The following is an 18,434-nucleotide window of genomic DNA, read 5'->3' as shown; positions in this document are numbered from 1 at the left end:
TACATACTATTAAGTTTTAGCCCACGAGTAATCAGGAGAGAGAGAGAGAGAACATTATATCAAGAATTATAGAGATATTATAACTGTAGCTCCTGGAGACATTAAAAAGGAAATTAAGAAATATTACAAGCGGTTTTACAAGAGATTTGGCAATTTACATGAATAGGACAAATTTCAGAAAAATAACCCTTTTTTTAATCAGAAAACTGAAACAAAACCCCAGGCCCAGATGATTTGACTGACGAATTCTACAAATCATTTAATTAAATAATACTGATGTTACAGAAACTGTCCAAGAACACACAGGAGCATTAGAACACCTTCCATTCATTTATGAGGCCAGTAGAATCCTAATGCCAAAACCTGACAAATATATTACAAGAAAGGATGCCACAGACCAATCAATTTAATTGCCAGTCAATTTAGACTACTGAATAAAAACAATATGATCACACTAATTGATGCAAAAAGACTTGAACAAAATTAAAAATTAATTACTGTAAAAATTCTCAGCAAATTTCAAAACAAAGGAAAGGGCTTCAACTGATGATGGATATTTACAAAAAACCTGGAGCAAGCGTAATCTTTAATGGTGAAAGACTAAATGCTTCCCCGCTTCAAAGTTGGAGGAAGGCAGATGTGTACATTTCACCACTCATATTCAACACTGTACTAGAAATTTCAACCAGTAAAATGAGACGAGAAAAAAAAGATATATAGATTTAAAAAGAAAAAAGTTAAATAAACCTAACCCTATTTGTAGGTGACGTGACTAGAAAGTTCCGAGGTACGTAAAAACAGCAACAAAAGCAAACAAAAAACACAAGAGAAAACAAAAACTCTCACAAAGAAAACCTCCAAAACTGCTAGAATTCAAAGTAAGGTGACAAGATGTAAGTTCAACATTCAAAGATCAATCATTTTTTAATACTAGTAAGGAACAATTGGAAAAAACGTAATTTTTAAAAGAATATGCAAAATTATGAAATCTAACAAAATGTGTATAAAATCTTCATGCTGAAAATACAAACCATTTTTGAAAGAAGACATAGTTAAGTAGACAGATATACAGTCTTTAAAGATTGAAAGATTCATTATTAGTAGGAAAACAATTGGCTTGAAAATATATTTATCATAAGCCAAATCAAAAGACTTGAAGGCAATTTTCTCAGAAATTGACAAGCTGATTTTAATATTTATATAGAAAAACAGATGAGCTAGAGTACCAAAACAATTCCAAAAAAGGAGCAAAGCTGATTACCAGGTTACTATAAAATTATAATAGTTTTGACTAATCCAGAGACACATGTATTAATGGAACAAAATACTCATAAATGGTAAATGGATTTGAGATAAAAGACTCAAAGAAATTCACGAAAGATGATCTTTTAATAAATAGTAATGATAATTAAATAGAAATATTAAAAACTTAAACAGATCCTTACCTCACACCATATACAAAGTTAACTGGAAAAGGATCAAAGACATGAATGGAAAACAGAAAATTAAACATTTCCATGAAAACACATAGGAATAAATTTTTGTGGTCTTGGGGTAAGCAAAGATTTTGTATATACAACAATGAAAGCTTGATCCACAAATATTTTAATACACAAATTAGAATTCAGTAAAATTAAATGTTTTTCCTTCAAAGATACTGTTAAGAAAATGAAAAGGCAAGTAACAAATGAGAAATTATTTACAAATGAGAAATATTTATATCTGATCAATACTTAGTAATCAGAATACATGAAGAAATCTCAAAATTTGGAGATAAGAAAACAATCCAACTTTACACCAGAGTAAAAGATAGAAGACATATGGATGCAAAGTAACCCCATGAAAATGTGCCCAACTTCATTAATCTTCAGAAATACAAATTAAAACCATAAAGAAAAAACACTACTGTCTCAGTCACTTTCCTTGTGGCTGGGACAAAACACCCTACATCTATAATTTAAAGGAGAAGAAGGGGGTTACTCTATCCCTGATTCACAGGCCCCAAGGGTGTGACAGCAGGGCAGAGGGCACGGCAGAGGAAATCTGCTCACATCTTGGCAACCAGGAAGCAGAGAGAGGAGGAGCTGGAAAAAGAGGTACACACTTCCAGGCCAGGCACTGATGGCCGCCTCCAACCAGGCCCCACCTCTTAACACTGCCCCCAAGCTCCCCACAATCCAATGGCCTTCCACAAACCTGCTTCTGAGAGTACGAGGCTCTTGGAGGACATCATACAGAAACCACAGCAAGCACATACCAGTATAGATGGCTTTTTAGGAACTGGAAATAGTGTTCTGAGAAATAGAAACTTCTGGAGAAAAATACAAAATGGAAAGAAAATGGGGCTGCTTTAGCTTATGAAGTTAAAAATACACTTACCATGTTAGTCAGCTTAGGCTGCCACAACATAACACCATGGAGTGCACGGTGTAAACAACAGAAATGTATTTTCTCATGCTGAAGGAGGCTGGAAGCTCAGAGTCAAGGTTCTGATCAATTCTGTTTGTGCTGAGGGCTCTTTTCCATGCCTGTGCTGAAGGACAGAGAGAGAGAGAGAGAGAGAGAGAGAGAGAGAGAGAACACTCTGGTCTCTATCCTTATAACTTTCTTTAATCTTAATTAATTCTTTAAGGTCCCTGTCTCAGAATATAGCCATAGTGAGGTTTATGGCTTCAACATAGGAATTTAGCGGGGTAAACAAACATTCAGTCCATTCAATGTACCCATCAAACCCACTGTTACGTATGGGACCCATCAATCCCACTCTACATTTGTATCAAAGTAAAATAGCAAGTTACGTTCATAGATGTAATCACATCAATCTGGAGATAGCCTCAATGTCCCTAAGCTGATTGATGAATTAACAAACGTTGGTGCCTCAAAGTTTTTAGATACTACTCAGCAATAAAAATGAGCACACTATTGGTGTACAGATAATGATTGCTAGAGGCTGCAGTTCGGGTAGTGGTTAGCTACAAAGGGCGTAGGGAAATTCTCTGCAGGTAGTTGAACTGTTTAATACCTTGTTTGTGATGGTTACAATACTGAAGACATTTGTCAACATTGATGAAACTATACACTAAGATGGATGATTTTTACGGTGCATAATGGATATTTAAACACTTAAAATCTAACAAAACTATCTTTTCTTATTTCTACATTATTGTTGGGTTCTAATTTCATTATTTTATGACCAGCGAATGTGGTGTATAAAGTGTCTATTTCAAGGAATTTCACAGGACTTCATAATAACCAGGAAGGCATTCAATATTAGTTAATATATCTTGAGATTAACATATATACAAAATCATATATAAAATCGTACAGCTGTGAGTATATGTGTATAATCATATATATGTATATTTGGTTAAAAGTTTTAGGTTGTATTTTTTATCTAGAAATTCAAATCCCTGGTTATCATCATTTATTTTGGACTACTAGAGTGGTTAAGTGCTAAAAAAATGTATTCAAAAGTGTTCCAGTAACAATATAGGTTTATTAAAATTCTTCTAGTACTTTTAAACATTTTACTTTTTGTTTTGTGCTTACTACATTTTTCATACAGTTAATCAACTGACAAAATCTTTTTATGCAAAATGCATTTTGTGATTCCTAAGTATCAGTCTTTTTCTTGATTTCTCAGAGAAGGAGAACAGAATAAGCAAAAGGAAGAGCAAGTATTTACACAAAAACTGTTTTCCATACCTAGACAGAATACAAACAGTGAGCGTCCCCCGTGAGGACGTCTAGGGAATCAATCCCAGGGGCTCTTCAACTTGCAAACAATCCTCCTGGAAATCCCAACCTCCAAGGAGGGAGGGTTTATGTATTTGTTCCCAATCTCCCAAGCCTCACCAGAGAGCCTCGCTGATTCAGCTGCAGCTGTGAATTTGCATCATTCGGGCTCCAGCATGCAACCCGCAGAAACCCAGACTCTGAGGAAGCTCTGACAGTGGCAGAGCAGCAGGTAAGAGGGCTGGGAAAGCCCGTGAGGCCAGAGCGCCCCCCAGCACAGCCTGATTCGCAGGGCACAGCACACACACCAGTGTCTGGAGAAACAGGCCTCCTGAGTTCCTCTATGTCTCACCAGGCGCAAGCGGAAACATCTCTCATCTGACATGGGCAAGCCTTTCCTTACTCAGGGTGTGCTGTTCCCTGCAGAGCAGAGCAAGTACATTCTGAGGAGGAAAACAGAAAGCTTAGCAGTGCATAAGCAAGGAGACTACTAGAGCAACTGGTGCTAGAACCACTGAGTACAGGCTCCTGAGAAGCTTAACCAGAAGCTCAGAGCCAAGAGTCTAATTCCCGTCACCCCAAAAGGGAGATTCCTCTGCCAGACACACAGGACTCCTACTCTACCCCTAAGGTCCACTGTGGGAGCCAGCCGATACCCCATGTTTATCCATGTTGGTCTGGGACTGCATAATAAAGGTAGCTAAGATGGTGGCTACTCAGACGCCAGTCTGAGCTCCATGGAGGGAAAGTGACTTGAGAGGGTGTCCAGGGACTAAGTACCCTTAATTTTAGGGTGCAGAGATAAATATTCAATGATGCAGCTATGGCAGATGTCTCAGTCACAGTCACATAGTAGAACGCCTCACAAGAGACTGACAATGGAAAGTAAACATCAACATACAGAAGTCATACAGACTAAATGTTATGTTGCTTTCTAAGGGGAAACAGCAGGGAAGGGTGAATTATGTTTGGAGTATGTCTGATGCATTTTCAGTCAGAGTAATAAGAGCTCAGTGCATGACCTACCACCATACAGTGGTAGGATAATTTCAGCTTTGTGTTCTCAATATTTGGCTCCACAGTTGCAACGCAATGGGACAGATCCCCCTTGGCATCCTATTACCTGCTTTCTCTCTGCTTCTGCTAATATGAAACAATCTGTTCCAAAGATCAGAGTACTGCGATCTAGTGGTCAAGGCACTGTCTTCTCTTGGGGACATATGTCTCCATCTCTCCTTCACCCCTCAACATCTGGGTACATGTTAACCAGGCTCAGTCAGGAAAATGTGCAGCTTTTTCTAGTACTATCCTACATCCTTTGGTTCTGGGAGTTAAATTAGATATAAAATAATTTCAAATCTCAGCAATTTCCCTTAGTTGCAGTAGTTTAACTCTTGTGGTGGTAGTCAACTCAGCTGTCCCCATAAAATGCATACGCTACAGTCTCCTCAAGTACTCCCTGCGTTACTGTCTGCCAGAGGTGTCAGGACACTTCACAAAGCCCATGCTGTGTCTCTCCCTGGGCTTTGCCACAGGCCATTGCTCTCCCAGGAATGCAACTGCTCTCACTCTGGCTTAAATACCATGACTTTTTCCCAGGGCGCAGCATTCATCATATTTTACTTGACCCCCTACTGATGGTTTCTTAGTCCTGGGGCTGTGTTTTGCGTGTACCACACGCATTTGCTCTTTATCAGAAAATCTCTTTCCTTCACTGGAGAAAGAAAGCAGATGCAATAGTCATCTGCCGTCATCTTCTGGCCAGCAGAAAAGAGGCAGAACACTGCGTCCAGCAAAAGGGCAGCAAGCTGAAGTCAGGAGACCCAACAGCCGTGAGCTGTGGTGGGTGCATCATGAGGGCCGCTGAAAGGTTGCAGACAAATCACCAGTGGGTCTACTAAAGCCCATATATTTTCCAAATTCTGAAAATATAAAAGAGTCACAGACAAAATCTGCAGACTTAAAAAGAGTTAGTCAGTTGCTTAAGGTTTCAAGAAATGGTCGCTAATTAAAATACAGTGCAAAGAAAAAAGAACTTCGCCTAGCTTGATACTGTAACTTTGATTGGTTCTATAAATATGAGGAAATCACCCAATTATCCCAATTCTAAACGTCTATAAATTAGAATATAATACACTTTTTACTGAACTAAGTTAAATATTGTGTTAAAAAGTGCCTGTGCATGTTAATGAGAAAATAGGAGTGGAGTTAATAAAAGTACAGCCATTAATAATTAAATTTTATTGAAATTATCCAAGCATTTACTTTAAAATTACACAAGACAATTCCATTTTAGTTAATTTTCAATCGATGAATAAAATGTTCCAACTTATATGATATTTTGCCCAAATGTTGGCATATCATCTTCCTCACAGGTATGGATGGAGAAAATCAGACCAGGGTAACAGAATTCCTCCTCTTAGGACTGTCGGGTGAGTCAGAGCAGGAGGAGGCTCTCTGCAGGCTCTTCCTGTGCATGTACCTGCTCACCATCCTCGGGAACCTGCTCATCATCCTGGCCATCAGCTGTGACCCGCACCTCCATACGCCCATGTACTTCTTCATAGCCAACCTCTCCAGTGCGGACATCTGCTTCTCATCGGTCACAGTCCCCAAGGTGCTGGTGAATCACGTAGTGGGGAGCAAGTCCATCTCCTACCCACAGTGCATGACCCAGATCTACTTCTTTATCACCTTCATCAACATGGACGGCTTCCTCCTGAGTGTGATGGCCTGTGACCGCTATGTGGCCATCTGTCGCCCACTCCACTACACCATGATCATGAGGCCCAGGCTCTGTGTCCTCCTGGTGGCCGTCTCCTGGGTCATTACAAACCTGCACGCTCTCCTCCACACTCTGCTCATGGTCAGACTCAACTTTTGTTCCCACAACACTGTGCGCCACTTCTTCTGTGACCCCTACCCTATCCTGAAGCTCTCTTGCTCTGACACCTTTATCAATGACCTGATGGTTTTCACTGTGGGTGCTGTGATATTTCTGACACCATTTACATGCATTGTTCTTTCGTACGCCTACATCTTCTCTAATGTGCTGAAGTTGCCCTCAGCCCAGGGGATAAGGAAAGCCCTGTCCACGTGTGGGTCCCACCTCACTGTGGTTTCCCTCTTCTATGGGGCTATCCTGGGGGTCTATATGCACCCTTCATCCTCCTACTCACTACAGGACACAGTGGCCTCTGTCATCTTCACAGTGGTGACACCATTGTTCAATCCCTTCATCTACAGCCTGAGGAATCGGGATATGAAAGGAGCCCTAAGAAAACTAATTCTCAGATGCTAGCATTGGGGAATTTTAGAATTGAGAATTATTTTTACAAACATGGAGGAAAACTCATACATGACTCTTCCTGTAGTTATCAATAAGTGATGATAATCATGCTCTTAAATTTCAGACTGACAGGTACTCATAGTCATAAGACCAGTAATTCACCATGTATAAAAATCATTGATTCCAAGGTGTTCATTTTATAGGCAAGAAAAACCAAGGACTAGAACTATTTGGATGTTCACTGACTCCAGAAACCCTCTAATATAAGTGGCCCCAACAATAATCTGGGAATTTCAGAAGACTTTTGAGGTGACTCTCCTCAGAGTCACATGCACTCTACGGCCTCAGATGAGGAGGTGGCACAGCTATCCTGGTGAATGGTGAACAGAAAGGTTAACTTACCTTGGCTGATACCTTCGGTAGGTGTTGAATACAATGTTCCTGACTTTCACTGCCATGTTAGGTCATTCTGCCTCTGTCCTAAGCTTAAGTCCTCCTCTACCTCTCTCTGCTACACTGTCCTTTGGATCTCCTCCTCTTGCCTAAATATCTATTTCAGGTTTTGTCATTCAGCACAGCTACAGCTAAGGGATGGGTACCAGGAAGTTAAAGACAGTCGTTCTTCTCCATGGAACTCTTGGTATCCCTTCAGGATTAGAGGAGCTGCAGGAAGCAGAGATTCTCTTGGAGTTAGTGCCTAGAGTTACCATGGGACATGAGTTAATTGAAGAACTGGGATTTGAATGTAGAACTTCAGATTCCAAAGTCAGGAGTCCAAGCCTCTTCTCCATTTCTACCTCTGAGAACAGAGCTACTTTTCTTTCCTGGTGTTCAAAGCAACTCATTGGAATTAGAGACAGTGATCACTGGGCAATAACCAGTCTTCAGGGGCCCACTCTCACTGCCCTTCGTGCCCCTCACTTCTCTCCTTTCTCCGTTTCCTTCCGTGTCACGGCCACTTGCTACTCGCAGTCCTCACCGTCAGCTCCATCCCCACACAGCCCTGCCACTCACCAGCTCTTACCTCGAGCCCAGCAGCAGCCTCCCAGGGAGTCCCTAGGCCCTCTGCCTCTCCTTGTGTGTCTCTGTCCTGCTTGCAGGTTCAAGTTAGAGTATTGAACTTATCCTGCAACCAACCCTCACAGAATATTTGGAAGAGGCCAGGAAAAAAACCCAAATATTTTCCCCTTTAGGCAGAAAGACTGACATCACTTGGCATCAAGCTGGCCTTACAGCTTTCTCCCTCATCAGCTTAAAAATTTCTCTTCTCAGTGCCAGGGATTTAGCTCAGTGGTTTTGCCACCTGCTGCACAAGCACAAGGACCCGAGTTTGATCCCCAGTACCAAAAAAAGAGATTTCTCTCCTCTCTCACATATCCCTGAGTTCTCTTCATTCCTCTTTCTCTTCATTCTCTGCTGAAACAGTCCTCTGAGCTTTGGAAACTCCTACAACTGTGCATTTGTCTTCAATCCTCACGAATCTGACCCCACACACACGGTGGAACTCACCACACAGGACTCTCAGGCCGTGTGTGGTGTCAGCCAGAACCTGACTGTGCATGACAAACTTCACGTAGTTCCGACTGGTCAGTTTCATTTCAGAGAAAGTTCGGTGAAAATGTTTGTGCTGTAACAAAATGGACTAAGCGTTAGCATTTAATGTTCTGTGACGCATGTTGTTCCCACTGTCTTCCTTCATTTCCCAGATCTGCAAACATCTGTTATCTCGTTGTTACATCACACACTCAGTTTGAGAAAGCACCACAGCGTCTGCGTGCACATGTCCCCAAATGTGCTCAGTAGAGCTCTTGGTCCCCTAAAAAATCATGCAATGGGGTATCACTGATAATGTAAGACAAGTCTAATGGATGAAGGTAGCTGAAAGATTTCTCCTTAAAATACTGAAAATTGCTGACCTTAAGACAAAAAATGGAGCCCTTTCTGCCTTTCCCCATGTTTGCCTGATGGAAGGACAAGGACTGACACAGACAAATGGTCGACCTGTCCTTCCTGACTTTTCTCCACTAAAACAAGCAATGTGAGCCCTCCCCTCTTGGAGAAGCTCCTCATCAGCCCAGAGATTGTGCCAGAAAACACCAAAAGAATCTGGGAGCAGGCATTTCCACCTTCCCATAGTCTTCCTACAACTGAACCCAGAAACTTCCTACCATCTGTCTTATCCTCAAGACATACTACCCTCCAGTAAAAGAATATTGAAGACCAAATCCCAGGTAACTGCTGAGCGTCAGTTATTTTGCTGAGAGAGTTGCTTCTCTCCTACAGGACAATCATAGTAAGTGTTTCTAATCCTCCTTATGATTTCCTCCTGATGATCTGCCCCTTTTCTGAGGGAATTTCTCTCAGCTAAGAACCTCTGAAAACTAGGAAAAGAAACAACACTTTTCTCTACTTCATAGAAAATTAGGAAATGGAAGTCCTAGCCATCAAAAATCAGAATAATGAATCTTAGAATCTAGGAAATGAGAGTCTTGCAAGGTTACTCCAGAATGTGGACAGATTTCATTACATTCTGGGACACAACCAGGAACCCAGGTTGAATGGAGAAAGATGTGGCTGGTGTATGGGTTAATTTCTCAGTCTCTCCCTTTCACCTCTGGTCAAATACTGAATGTGAAACAGGAAATGCAGCTAGAAGAAAGTCAGTGAACTTAGTAAAGGGTGTGCTGAGACAAAGGGAAAATCACTCTCCATCCATATGGTCACCCCAGTTCATCTGGGGAAGTCATTTTGTGCCATACAGAGGGCTTGCCTGAAGAGGGAAAAGAAACTGACACCAGAACAACAGCACAATGTGCTCAGAAGAGGAAAGGCCAGCACCTTGCTTGACCTACCCATGCTGTGAACAGTTATGTGCTGGTTAATTCTGTATGACTCGTCATGTCTTTCAGTACCCACTGCTGGGCACGACCAACCACTGCATCCTCACTGACTCCCCACATCGCTTCCCATGGCCCAAGAGCGCAGGGGAATGGAAAGACTGCTCCAGAGGCCTCGGAAGAATCAGTCCTGGTGTGGCTCTGCATGTGGGGCACTCATGGGACATGAACTGGTCAGAAATTACAGGGGTCTCTGGTGGTAGCTCTCCCTGCAAGCAGACGTGATCCCAGGCTGGGAGAGTCCCTCCCAGGGACAGCCAGGAAGTCAGGACTGTGTCTGCTGATTTGTCCTCCAGGGCCTGAGTCCCCAGGGACCAGGCCTGTGCCAGGAGCCTCCTTCCTGCAGCGTGGACTCCTGGGAGGCGCCTCACCCTCTGCCCCACAGGCAACTGCCATTCTGTACTAATCAGCCATTAGGGGCCAACGCTTGGGGAGCCAATTAAAACCACTCAGGGAGAAAAGTTCAACTTCAGCTCAGTGAATGTCGAAATACAGGGTCATCCTTTCTACCTGCACCACTCCCCAGAGACCATTCTCTCCAGAGGAACCAGGGCTTTCCCGTGTCAGGGCCATTGGAGACATTTCCACGTTTCATGGCATCACCTCCCTTAACTTGTCCCTCAGGTTCCTACTCCAAGGCCAGGCCTACCAGGGAGCCTTCATGGAGAGCCTGGTAATGTCATCACAAGTGAGAAGCCCTCCCTGACATTTGCTAGTGATTGCGATCTTCTATAGATGGTTCTTACCACCCTATATTACATTGTCTCTGTTGCTTCATGGCAGACATTAATCTTTCCGGTACTTTATATCTGACAATGAGCCCTCAGCAATGACTAGGCTCTGGCATTGACTTTGTGCCACATGGATATTGAGAGCTGGTTTTGTCTAACTGGCGAGTTCTGAGCCCTAAGAAATCTGACTCTACACTAACTCTTCAGGTGTGAGTCGCCGGTTTCTGACCAGCCGATTTTCAAGCTGGTCATCGATCATTTGCTATGTACTTCGTGCTTATTGTGTTGCTGATCAAGAATTGTTGGTTTTGGCTCCTAGAAGACAAAAAACAGCTGATTGCATCCCTGGCACAGGGAAAATAAGGTGAATGTGGAACATCATGTAGCACAAAAAGTAAGAATGTATCAAAAACAAGATACAAAGAAAGAAAAGAAGAAAGGATGAAAGAAGGGAAGGAGGGAAGGAAGGAGGATGAGGAAGGAAAACTGGAACGATTCCAGATCAAAGTAAGTAGTGTATTATAATTTGAGCATCCCTCATCAGAAATCCAAAATGCTCCAAAAAATCAGAACTTCTGGGGACAACATGATACCAAAAAGGGAAAATTCCACACCTGAATTACTTGACAGGTGCAGACAAAATGCAGTTACCCTAAAAATATTATATAAAATTACCTTCCACCTATGTGCACAGTTTGTACATGAATTGTAAATTAATTTCACGTTTAGCCTTGTGTCCTACCCCATCGCTTCTCAGCCTTTTGGCTGAGATCAAGTGTAGTCTTATGTCCTATCCCCAAGGTATTTCAATATGGATAAGCAACTATTTCAAAATCCAAAAAAAGATGTAATACATCTGATCCCAACCATTAATGATAAGGGATACTCAGACAATATTGTATTATAACTCAAAGTATGAAATAAAAATAAATAAGTACATACAGATAAAAACAAGCAATTGAATAAGCAAATAAGTGAGAGAGAAGGAACAAACTTTCTTTATAGAAGATTTCCAAGTAGTATATGGAGATATTTCATTCTCCCAATTCCCACCCACCAGAATGTGAAGCTGAACTCTCTGCTCTCCCCTGGAGGGTAAGATGGAATCAGCACTCTCTGCCAAAGAGTAGACTATGGAAGGGCAAAAAATCTTCCTGGTGGAGAACCCTAGTAAGTATCACCTGAACCAAGTGATGGAGGTCAGCATCACCTGTGATGGGTCCGACTGAAATCGTGTGTCCCTGAGATGGCGTGATATGGACATTTCACCCACGTGGGGATTCTTCTCCAAAAGCCAAAATGACAGGATCATCATGGGGAAAAAGAGAACCCCAAATAGAAAGACATATTACAAAATGCCTGACCAAGACGCACATTCTCATTGCTGAGACACAATACATAACACCTGCAATTTAAGGGACAGGTTTATTTTGGCTCACGGTTTTAGATGATTCAGTCCATAGTCAGTTGCCCCCAGGCAGAAGCAGCAAGACAGAAGGGTCTGGTGGAAGAAAGCTGCTCCCCTCATGGAGGCCATGGAGGAGCCAAGAAGGGAGACAAACCCTTCAGGTCATGCTCACAGTGGCCCGTCCCTTCCAACCAGGCCCCAGCTTCTAAGAACCAGTCAGCTACGGTGCCCCATAATTCAGGCTCCACATGAGGCTTTGGGGGCCATGTTTAGATCTAAACCAAAACAACATCAGGAAAGCTGACCAACACACGAGGTGATAGAGTGAGGAAAATCTTCCCCAGATGGACCATGGCCACTAAGGCCCCTGAAAGAATAATCTCTGACCCATTCCTGGAAGCAAGAGCTGCATCACCCTGCAGACTGCTCCCCAGAGAGAAAAGGGAGCTGGCCATTGTCGCCGGGGAAACTTGGCATCACCTGCTGCTCTACATGGCTCGGCCTTCACCATGAAGTGCCATGAACTACAGAGACCCAGAGAGAAGAACAAAGAGGCTTCTCCATACTCTCCCCACCTCCTTCCCAATCACGGAAATCAGGATAGAAGGGGCTGGCTCTCATGCCATGCAAAGGGACCCTTGTTATGATAACTGCAGGTCAGGAGCAAATCCTGGAGCCTTCTGGATGGTGTCCCTAACTCTATGCTAGGGAGCAAGCGTGGACATCTGGCCAATTAGCTTCTGAGCAACAGTCTTCATGCTACCAGGACACAAAGGTCATCCTGCTAACCTTGGGGTAATTTATTTCACAAACTGGCCAACAATATCAGGTGCAGAACAAATATTATGCGTGTGCCCTAACTCTCTAAGCAGAACAGCATGAAAAATGTTACAATATTTCCAGGTTCTTTTCAACAGATTCTGATACCTCTGTAAATACAATTATGTTCCATGGTGATGTCTGCCAAATTTGACCTGGCATCAGATGATCCCAGAGAGACCAGGAAGAGATGTCCTCACCCCAACAAAGAACAAGGAGTTTGAAAAACTGAATTCCAAATTCTGAGACTCAGGCTATCAAAGGTTGCTGTCCTTTCCTGTCTACCCCATCATGTGTTAGCTGGCTCTCTGACATCTTTTGCCTTTCTCAACAATCCAAAATACAAATTCTAAATGATCAAAGGATCATGCAGTTCTGTTCCAAATTAGCATCTGCATTACTCACCTCTCTTCCGATACGCATAAAAATGAGGCAGACAGCATTTCGAAAGGACATGGTCATCTCTCCTCAGTGAATGTGGATCCATAGAGGGCCATATCCCAGGAGGAGCTTGAACTGTCCTTAAAACGTCCCAACAGGAGCTGGGCACTGTGGCACAGGCCTAATCCTAGCTTCATGGGAAGGTGAGTCAGGAGGATCGTAAGTTCTAGGCCAGCCCAGGAAACTTACGGAGACCCTGTGCTATCATAAAATCAAAAAGGGCTGGAAATGTAGCTCAGTGGTAGAGTACTTGAGTAACTTGCACAAAGCCCTGGATTCAACACCCAGTACCATCAAACAAACAAACAAACAAAACTCCTCCATCCCTTTCCTTCTCCTTGGCCCTCCGAAGGAAGGTGATTCACGTGTGACCTTCAGAACACGGACAGGCTCCCTGTGCACTGCCCATGATGAGGACCCTTGGGGCTCCCGCTATGCAGGGACCAGGAAACCCCACATACATGAAATGAAACTATGCTCACGCCCAGAGCATGAGGAGGCGGACTGTGCTGCTGAGGACCCAGGTATCCAGGATGCCACAGAACAGGGCAAAGAGAGGGCTGCACGGCCACATCTCTAACCACACGACCCTGACTCACCCTAATCACCATGGGATGACCGGCCACATGTGCTGTCCCACCTGGGACCACAGAAGGGAGCAGAGCGGCAAGTCAGGCAGTTCTCCGGGGAAATCTTTATACTTCGGCCAACTAACCACTTCTAGGCAGCATTCAGTCTCGGCCCGAGAGGACGATGTTTATCAGTTAACTCCATAAAAACAAGAAGTACAAGTTTGGGCACAATAGCAACTAGCACAGTGGCCCTGTTACATCCAACCCACCCCATACTCCGCGTCCCCAAAACCTCAGAGTGGGACCTTGTCTCCACATGGTGACTTGGTCAAGTTTTCTTCAAAAACAACCTGGGGTCCACAGAGCAGACCTGGGACCGTCCTCAGTCAGTCCCTGAACTTTAGGACATCTGAAGAGCAGAGAGCACAAAGACACAGGCTGCTCTGGGGCACTGGGTGCTCAGCTTTCTTGGGTACCTGGCCATGTGAGCCTCATCACTTCCAGAGCTGCCCAGCAAGGGTTCTCCGTGGCGGTGGGTGGAACCATGCACCTCAGCCAGCACGGCTCCTGAGGAAGGCCCTCTGCTGGGTGGGCAATCACGGAAGCTCGGATCACCGCAAGAGGGAAGGATGCCCTACTGCCCCGACCCTGGGAAGGGATTAAGGTCAGCTCAGGCAGTGTCCAAGGGAAGCTGGAGCAAGCGAGCCGCGGGTCACTGACAGGCCCTGGACTTGGGGCCAGCAGGTTCACACCTGGAGACACATCCCCTTCCATGGGAGGGGTCCTCTCAGGGGAGAAGGCAGGCTGCTTGCTCTGCTCTCAGCATCCTGCGGGATGGCTGACGGGACCCTACAGCTCCAGCCCTCTGACTTCTGTTTCACCAGGACTGCATCAGACACTAAATAACACCCTCTGCAAGTTCCTCACCGTAACCCTGCAGGATGGAGGGGAGCAGAGAAGAGCAATGCGCTCAGGAATCCAGGCCAGTTCTAGACTAAACATGGGCCGGGGGTGTCAGCCTTTCTCTGCCTCCACTTCCTCGGGAGCAGCACAGTGCAAAGGACAGGGTGGGAAGAGGGAGAGAGGGGCCCCCCTGAGGCACAAAGGCCTGCTCACCCTGAAAGGGTGCCTGATGCTTCAGTTCAAAATTATGGAACGAGATGTGGCAACGTGGGTTTTGTACAAAAAGAAAGTATTTTAAAAGCACATTTCACTGTCGCACGTTCCACACAGTGTTTTCCCTCATAAGCCCCGTGGTTTGCTGCACTAAGATGCCTCACAGTTTCCGCCAAGTCTGGCGTGCTTGGATCCCTTGGCTGTGAGTCCAGCGAGTGCCCTGCGGAGGGCAGGGTAGGACGCAGGTCAGGCTCTGGTCCACATTTTCTGGCCGCCCCACAGGACCAGCAGAGAGGTGCACAAGTACCTGCAAGCTGACAGAGTAAGCAACCGGATGAAGATCTCATCTTTTCTGCCATTCTATTTCTGAATTTGAATAACACTGTTTGCAGGTGATCCCTTAAGAATCCAAACTCTATGGTACAGATCACATCCATGATACAAAAGCATAATTAGAACACAAATTCCCTACAGAACACCGTGATAGCTACACTGCCTGGTGATCCAATTGTCTTGTGTAATTTTTATTATTAAAAAATTCACGGTCCAGGGATTTAGCTCAGTAGTGCCACCGCCTGCCTCTCAAGTGCAAGGTCCCGAGTTTGATGCCCAGTACCAAACAAAAAAAACACAAAAAATTCAGCTGTGTCCTTAAAATATGCCATGAGATAAAAATCAGTCTTGCAAAATCATAGATGTTGGCTACAGATGAAATCATTCAAAGGAATGTAGTCAATAAATGACTTTGTTGTTGTTCTTGTTTCGTTTGTTGGTGTTTAGCGCAGGGTCTCATATTGTGCAGCTCCAGCTGTGCTTGAACACACTTTGTTTCCCCTAAACTCGAGATCCTCCTATGTCAGCCTACCCAGTGCTGGGGTTACGGGTGTGTGCCACCACGCCTGGCGTGAGGACTGACTTATCACATGACGAAGGCTGCATAGACCCAGGAATAGGAGAGGGACAGGGCTGCTGATTACATTGGATTAAGGTCCTGAAGCCCTGACCTTGTTGGGGCTTAGAGAGTCACTGCATACTCCCCAGGTGCACACTGAGGCCCCAAGCCGAGGAAGAGCGGGCAAGATCACATGGCCAGCTGCTGGGGAGGGCGCAGGGGCCTCCTCACACTGGTGGCCAAAACCAGAACAGCCTCGCAGAGGTTCATGCACAGAACTGAGTGCCACTGTCAGAGGCTTCTGGCCGGTAGCGCCACCGCTGGCCTTTGTCCGCTGGGAGGCTGGAATGTTTCCGGCCGGTCCTTTCACACTAGGCTCCGCCTCCTCAGCCATCAGTGCTTGGAGACCAGGGCCCAATCCCCTCCCTGCCCCTTACAGTTGGCACACGACGAGGAGGGCCTGTCTGGGGCCGGCGACTCTGCCCTGGGTACGAGTCTAGAACGGACCAGACTCCGCTCTGTAGCATGACAGCTGAGGGCACAGGCTCCGGAGCCAGACCACGCTGGCTTCAAAGTCCCTTTTCCCACTTCCTACTGTGGGGTCTGGACCAAGGACTCACTCTGAGCCTCAGCCATTTAACTGAGAAATGGGGTAACAAAGTCCCTCTTTGGGGGGGGAGGGTGAAGAATTCGTGCATGGAAAGAGCTCAGTGCGACGGCTCTCATGTCCCTACTAAAAAGCGGTCACTATTCCAGCAGACGACCCTGCTCGCTTGTCTCATTGCGAATGAACTTGGATCTGTTTCTGGACTCGAAGCACCTCAGGGCCCTGCTGGCGTCTAACTGTCCCTTGTCATGGTGCGGCACAGTAGCTCGCTGAGCTGAGGGGAGATGTCCAGGGGCTGGAGAACGAGACGGGACTCGGCAAGGTCCTCCTGCAGGGCATCACCAGGGACCCGGGGCAGCAGCAAGTCCTCTTCTGGCTCTTCCTGTGCATGTGCCTGGTCACCGCTGCCGGGAACACACTCACCATCCTGGGCATCGCCTCGGACACCCGCCTGCACACGCCCATGTACTCCTTCCTCTCCAGGCTCTCCTTTGTGGACATCTGCTTCACCACCAGCCTGATCCCCGAGCTCCTGGTCAGCCATGTGGTGGCGTGAGGACCATGTCTACCCCTCCTGCGTGACTCAGATGTACTTCCTCATCTCCTTCACCAACGTGGACGCCTGTCTGCTGGCCGCCGTGGCGCTGGACCGGTACGTGGCCGTCTGCAACCCCCCGCAATGCTGCACCACCATCACAGCCCAGCTCTGCGGGACCCTGGCAGCTCTGCTGTGGGCCTGCTCCACCCTCTTCGCCCCGGTGCAGTATTCCTCAGGCACAGGCTCGCCTTCCCGCCCGGGAGATCCCACACTGCTTCTGCGACGCTGACCTGCCCATGGAGATCCCCTGCTCGGACACGCGAGGCAATCAGCACGTGTTCCTGGGGGCTGTGGTCTTGTTCGTGGTCCCCTGCGTGTTCATCATGGTCGCCTATATCCACATCGCCCCAGCAGCCCTCCACATCCCATCCTCCTCGGGGAAGCGCATGGCATTCTCCACCTGCAGCTCCCACCTGTCTGTGGTCGCCTTGTCCTACAAGACCGTCCTGGGGATCTACATACGACCCCCAGACTCCTTCTCGGCCAAGGACACCATGGCAGCCCAGTGGCACCACCTCAGCCCAGTGGCAGCCATCATGCAAACTGCCGTGACCCCCACCCACACTGAACCCCTTCATCTACAGCCTGACATGAAGGAGGCTGTGAGAAGACTCTTCGGCAGAGGCTCCAAGGCCTCCTAGTGCTGAGTGCCAGGCGGTGCCTGGAGGGGTGCAGCAGGAGGAAAGGGGCCTGGACTCCAAAACCACCTCCTCCACACAGCCCTGCAGACTGTATGTGGTGGAGGGGGACGAAACCAGAAATCAGAAGAGGATTTCACTGCTCTTGGAAGAGAGCATTAGAACAGACACTAGTACAATATGCCTCGGAATCCATTTGAGTGTGAGGTAACAGAAAATCCCTGTTATACTGGAGCAAGACAGGCATTTAAGCCCACCACAGTGGCATACACCTGAAACTCAGGTACCTGGGAGTGTGAGGTAGGAAGACTGCAAGTTCAAGGCCAACGCAGTGACTCAGTGAGACCCTGGCTCAAAATAAAATGAAGGGGATTCTGGGGATGCAGCTCAGCGGTAGAGCGCTTGGCTTGCCTCTCAGGTACTGGATTCAATCCCCAGTACCAAGAAAAGAACCCAAATCAGAAATGAGGCTGCTTCCCAGTCTCTCCTCCACCGTCCATAGAGTGTGAGGCTCTCTCTCTAAGTCAGTAAGGCGGCTTCCTGGCCCAGCCACCTTACCCCATCCAGTGAGGGAAGGAAGGACAAGGGCCCACTCTATCCAAGGCCTTCCCGAAAGCCCAGGTAGCATCTCGGCCTCACCGATCTACAGCCATCCACCTGCAAACAGCCTGGGAGAAGCAGTTTGCTTTCT

General features: G+C 46.1%; 1 protein-coding gene and 1 pseudogene across 1 annotated transcript; both read left to right on the top strand.

Annotated features, from left to right (window-relative positions):
* Positions 1-6,103: 6,103 nt before the first annotated feature.
* On the top strand, positions 6,104-7,036 carry LOC101709660 (olfactory receptor 1f45). The gene has a single exon (XM_087194667.1). It carries the CDS (start codon positions 6,113-6,115, stop codon positions 7,034-7,036), a length of 924 nt encoding a protein of 307 aa, XP_087050793.1. The 5' UTR covers positions 6,104-6,112.
* A 6,775-nt stretch (positions 7,037-13,811) lies between these two features.
* Positions 13,812-17,746, top strand: LOC101709315 (olfactory receptor 1f45-like; annotated as a pseudogene).
* The last annotated feature ends 688 nt before the right edge of the window (positions 17,747-18,434 follow it).

This window comes from Heterocephalus glaber, unplaced genomic scaffold, assembly GCF_053883595.1.
Source record: "Heterocephalus glaber isolate CG9 unplaced genomic scaffold, H.glaber_assembly_v1.0 deba00001606, whole genome shotgun sequence".
In the NCBI taxonomy this organism is placed as follows: domain Eukaryota; kingdom Metazoa; phylum Chordata; class Mammalia; order Rodentia; family Bathyergidae; genus Heterocephalus; species Heterocephalus glaber.
Note: the sequence above shows the minus strand (reverse complement) of the source record. Positions and strands in the feature narration are given on the sequence as shown.

Bases quoted from the DNA above. Each gene is read 5' to 3' on its own strand.
- LOC101709660 (XM_087194667.1), top strand. From the start codon at position 6,113: ATGGATGGAGAAAATCAGACCAGGGTAACAGAATTCCTCCTCTTAGGA.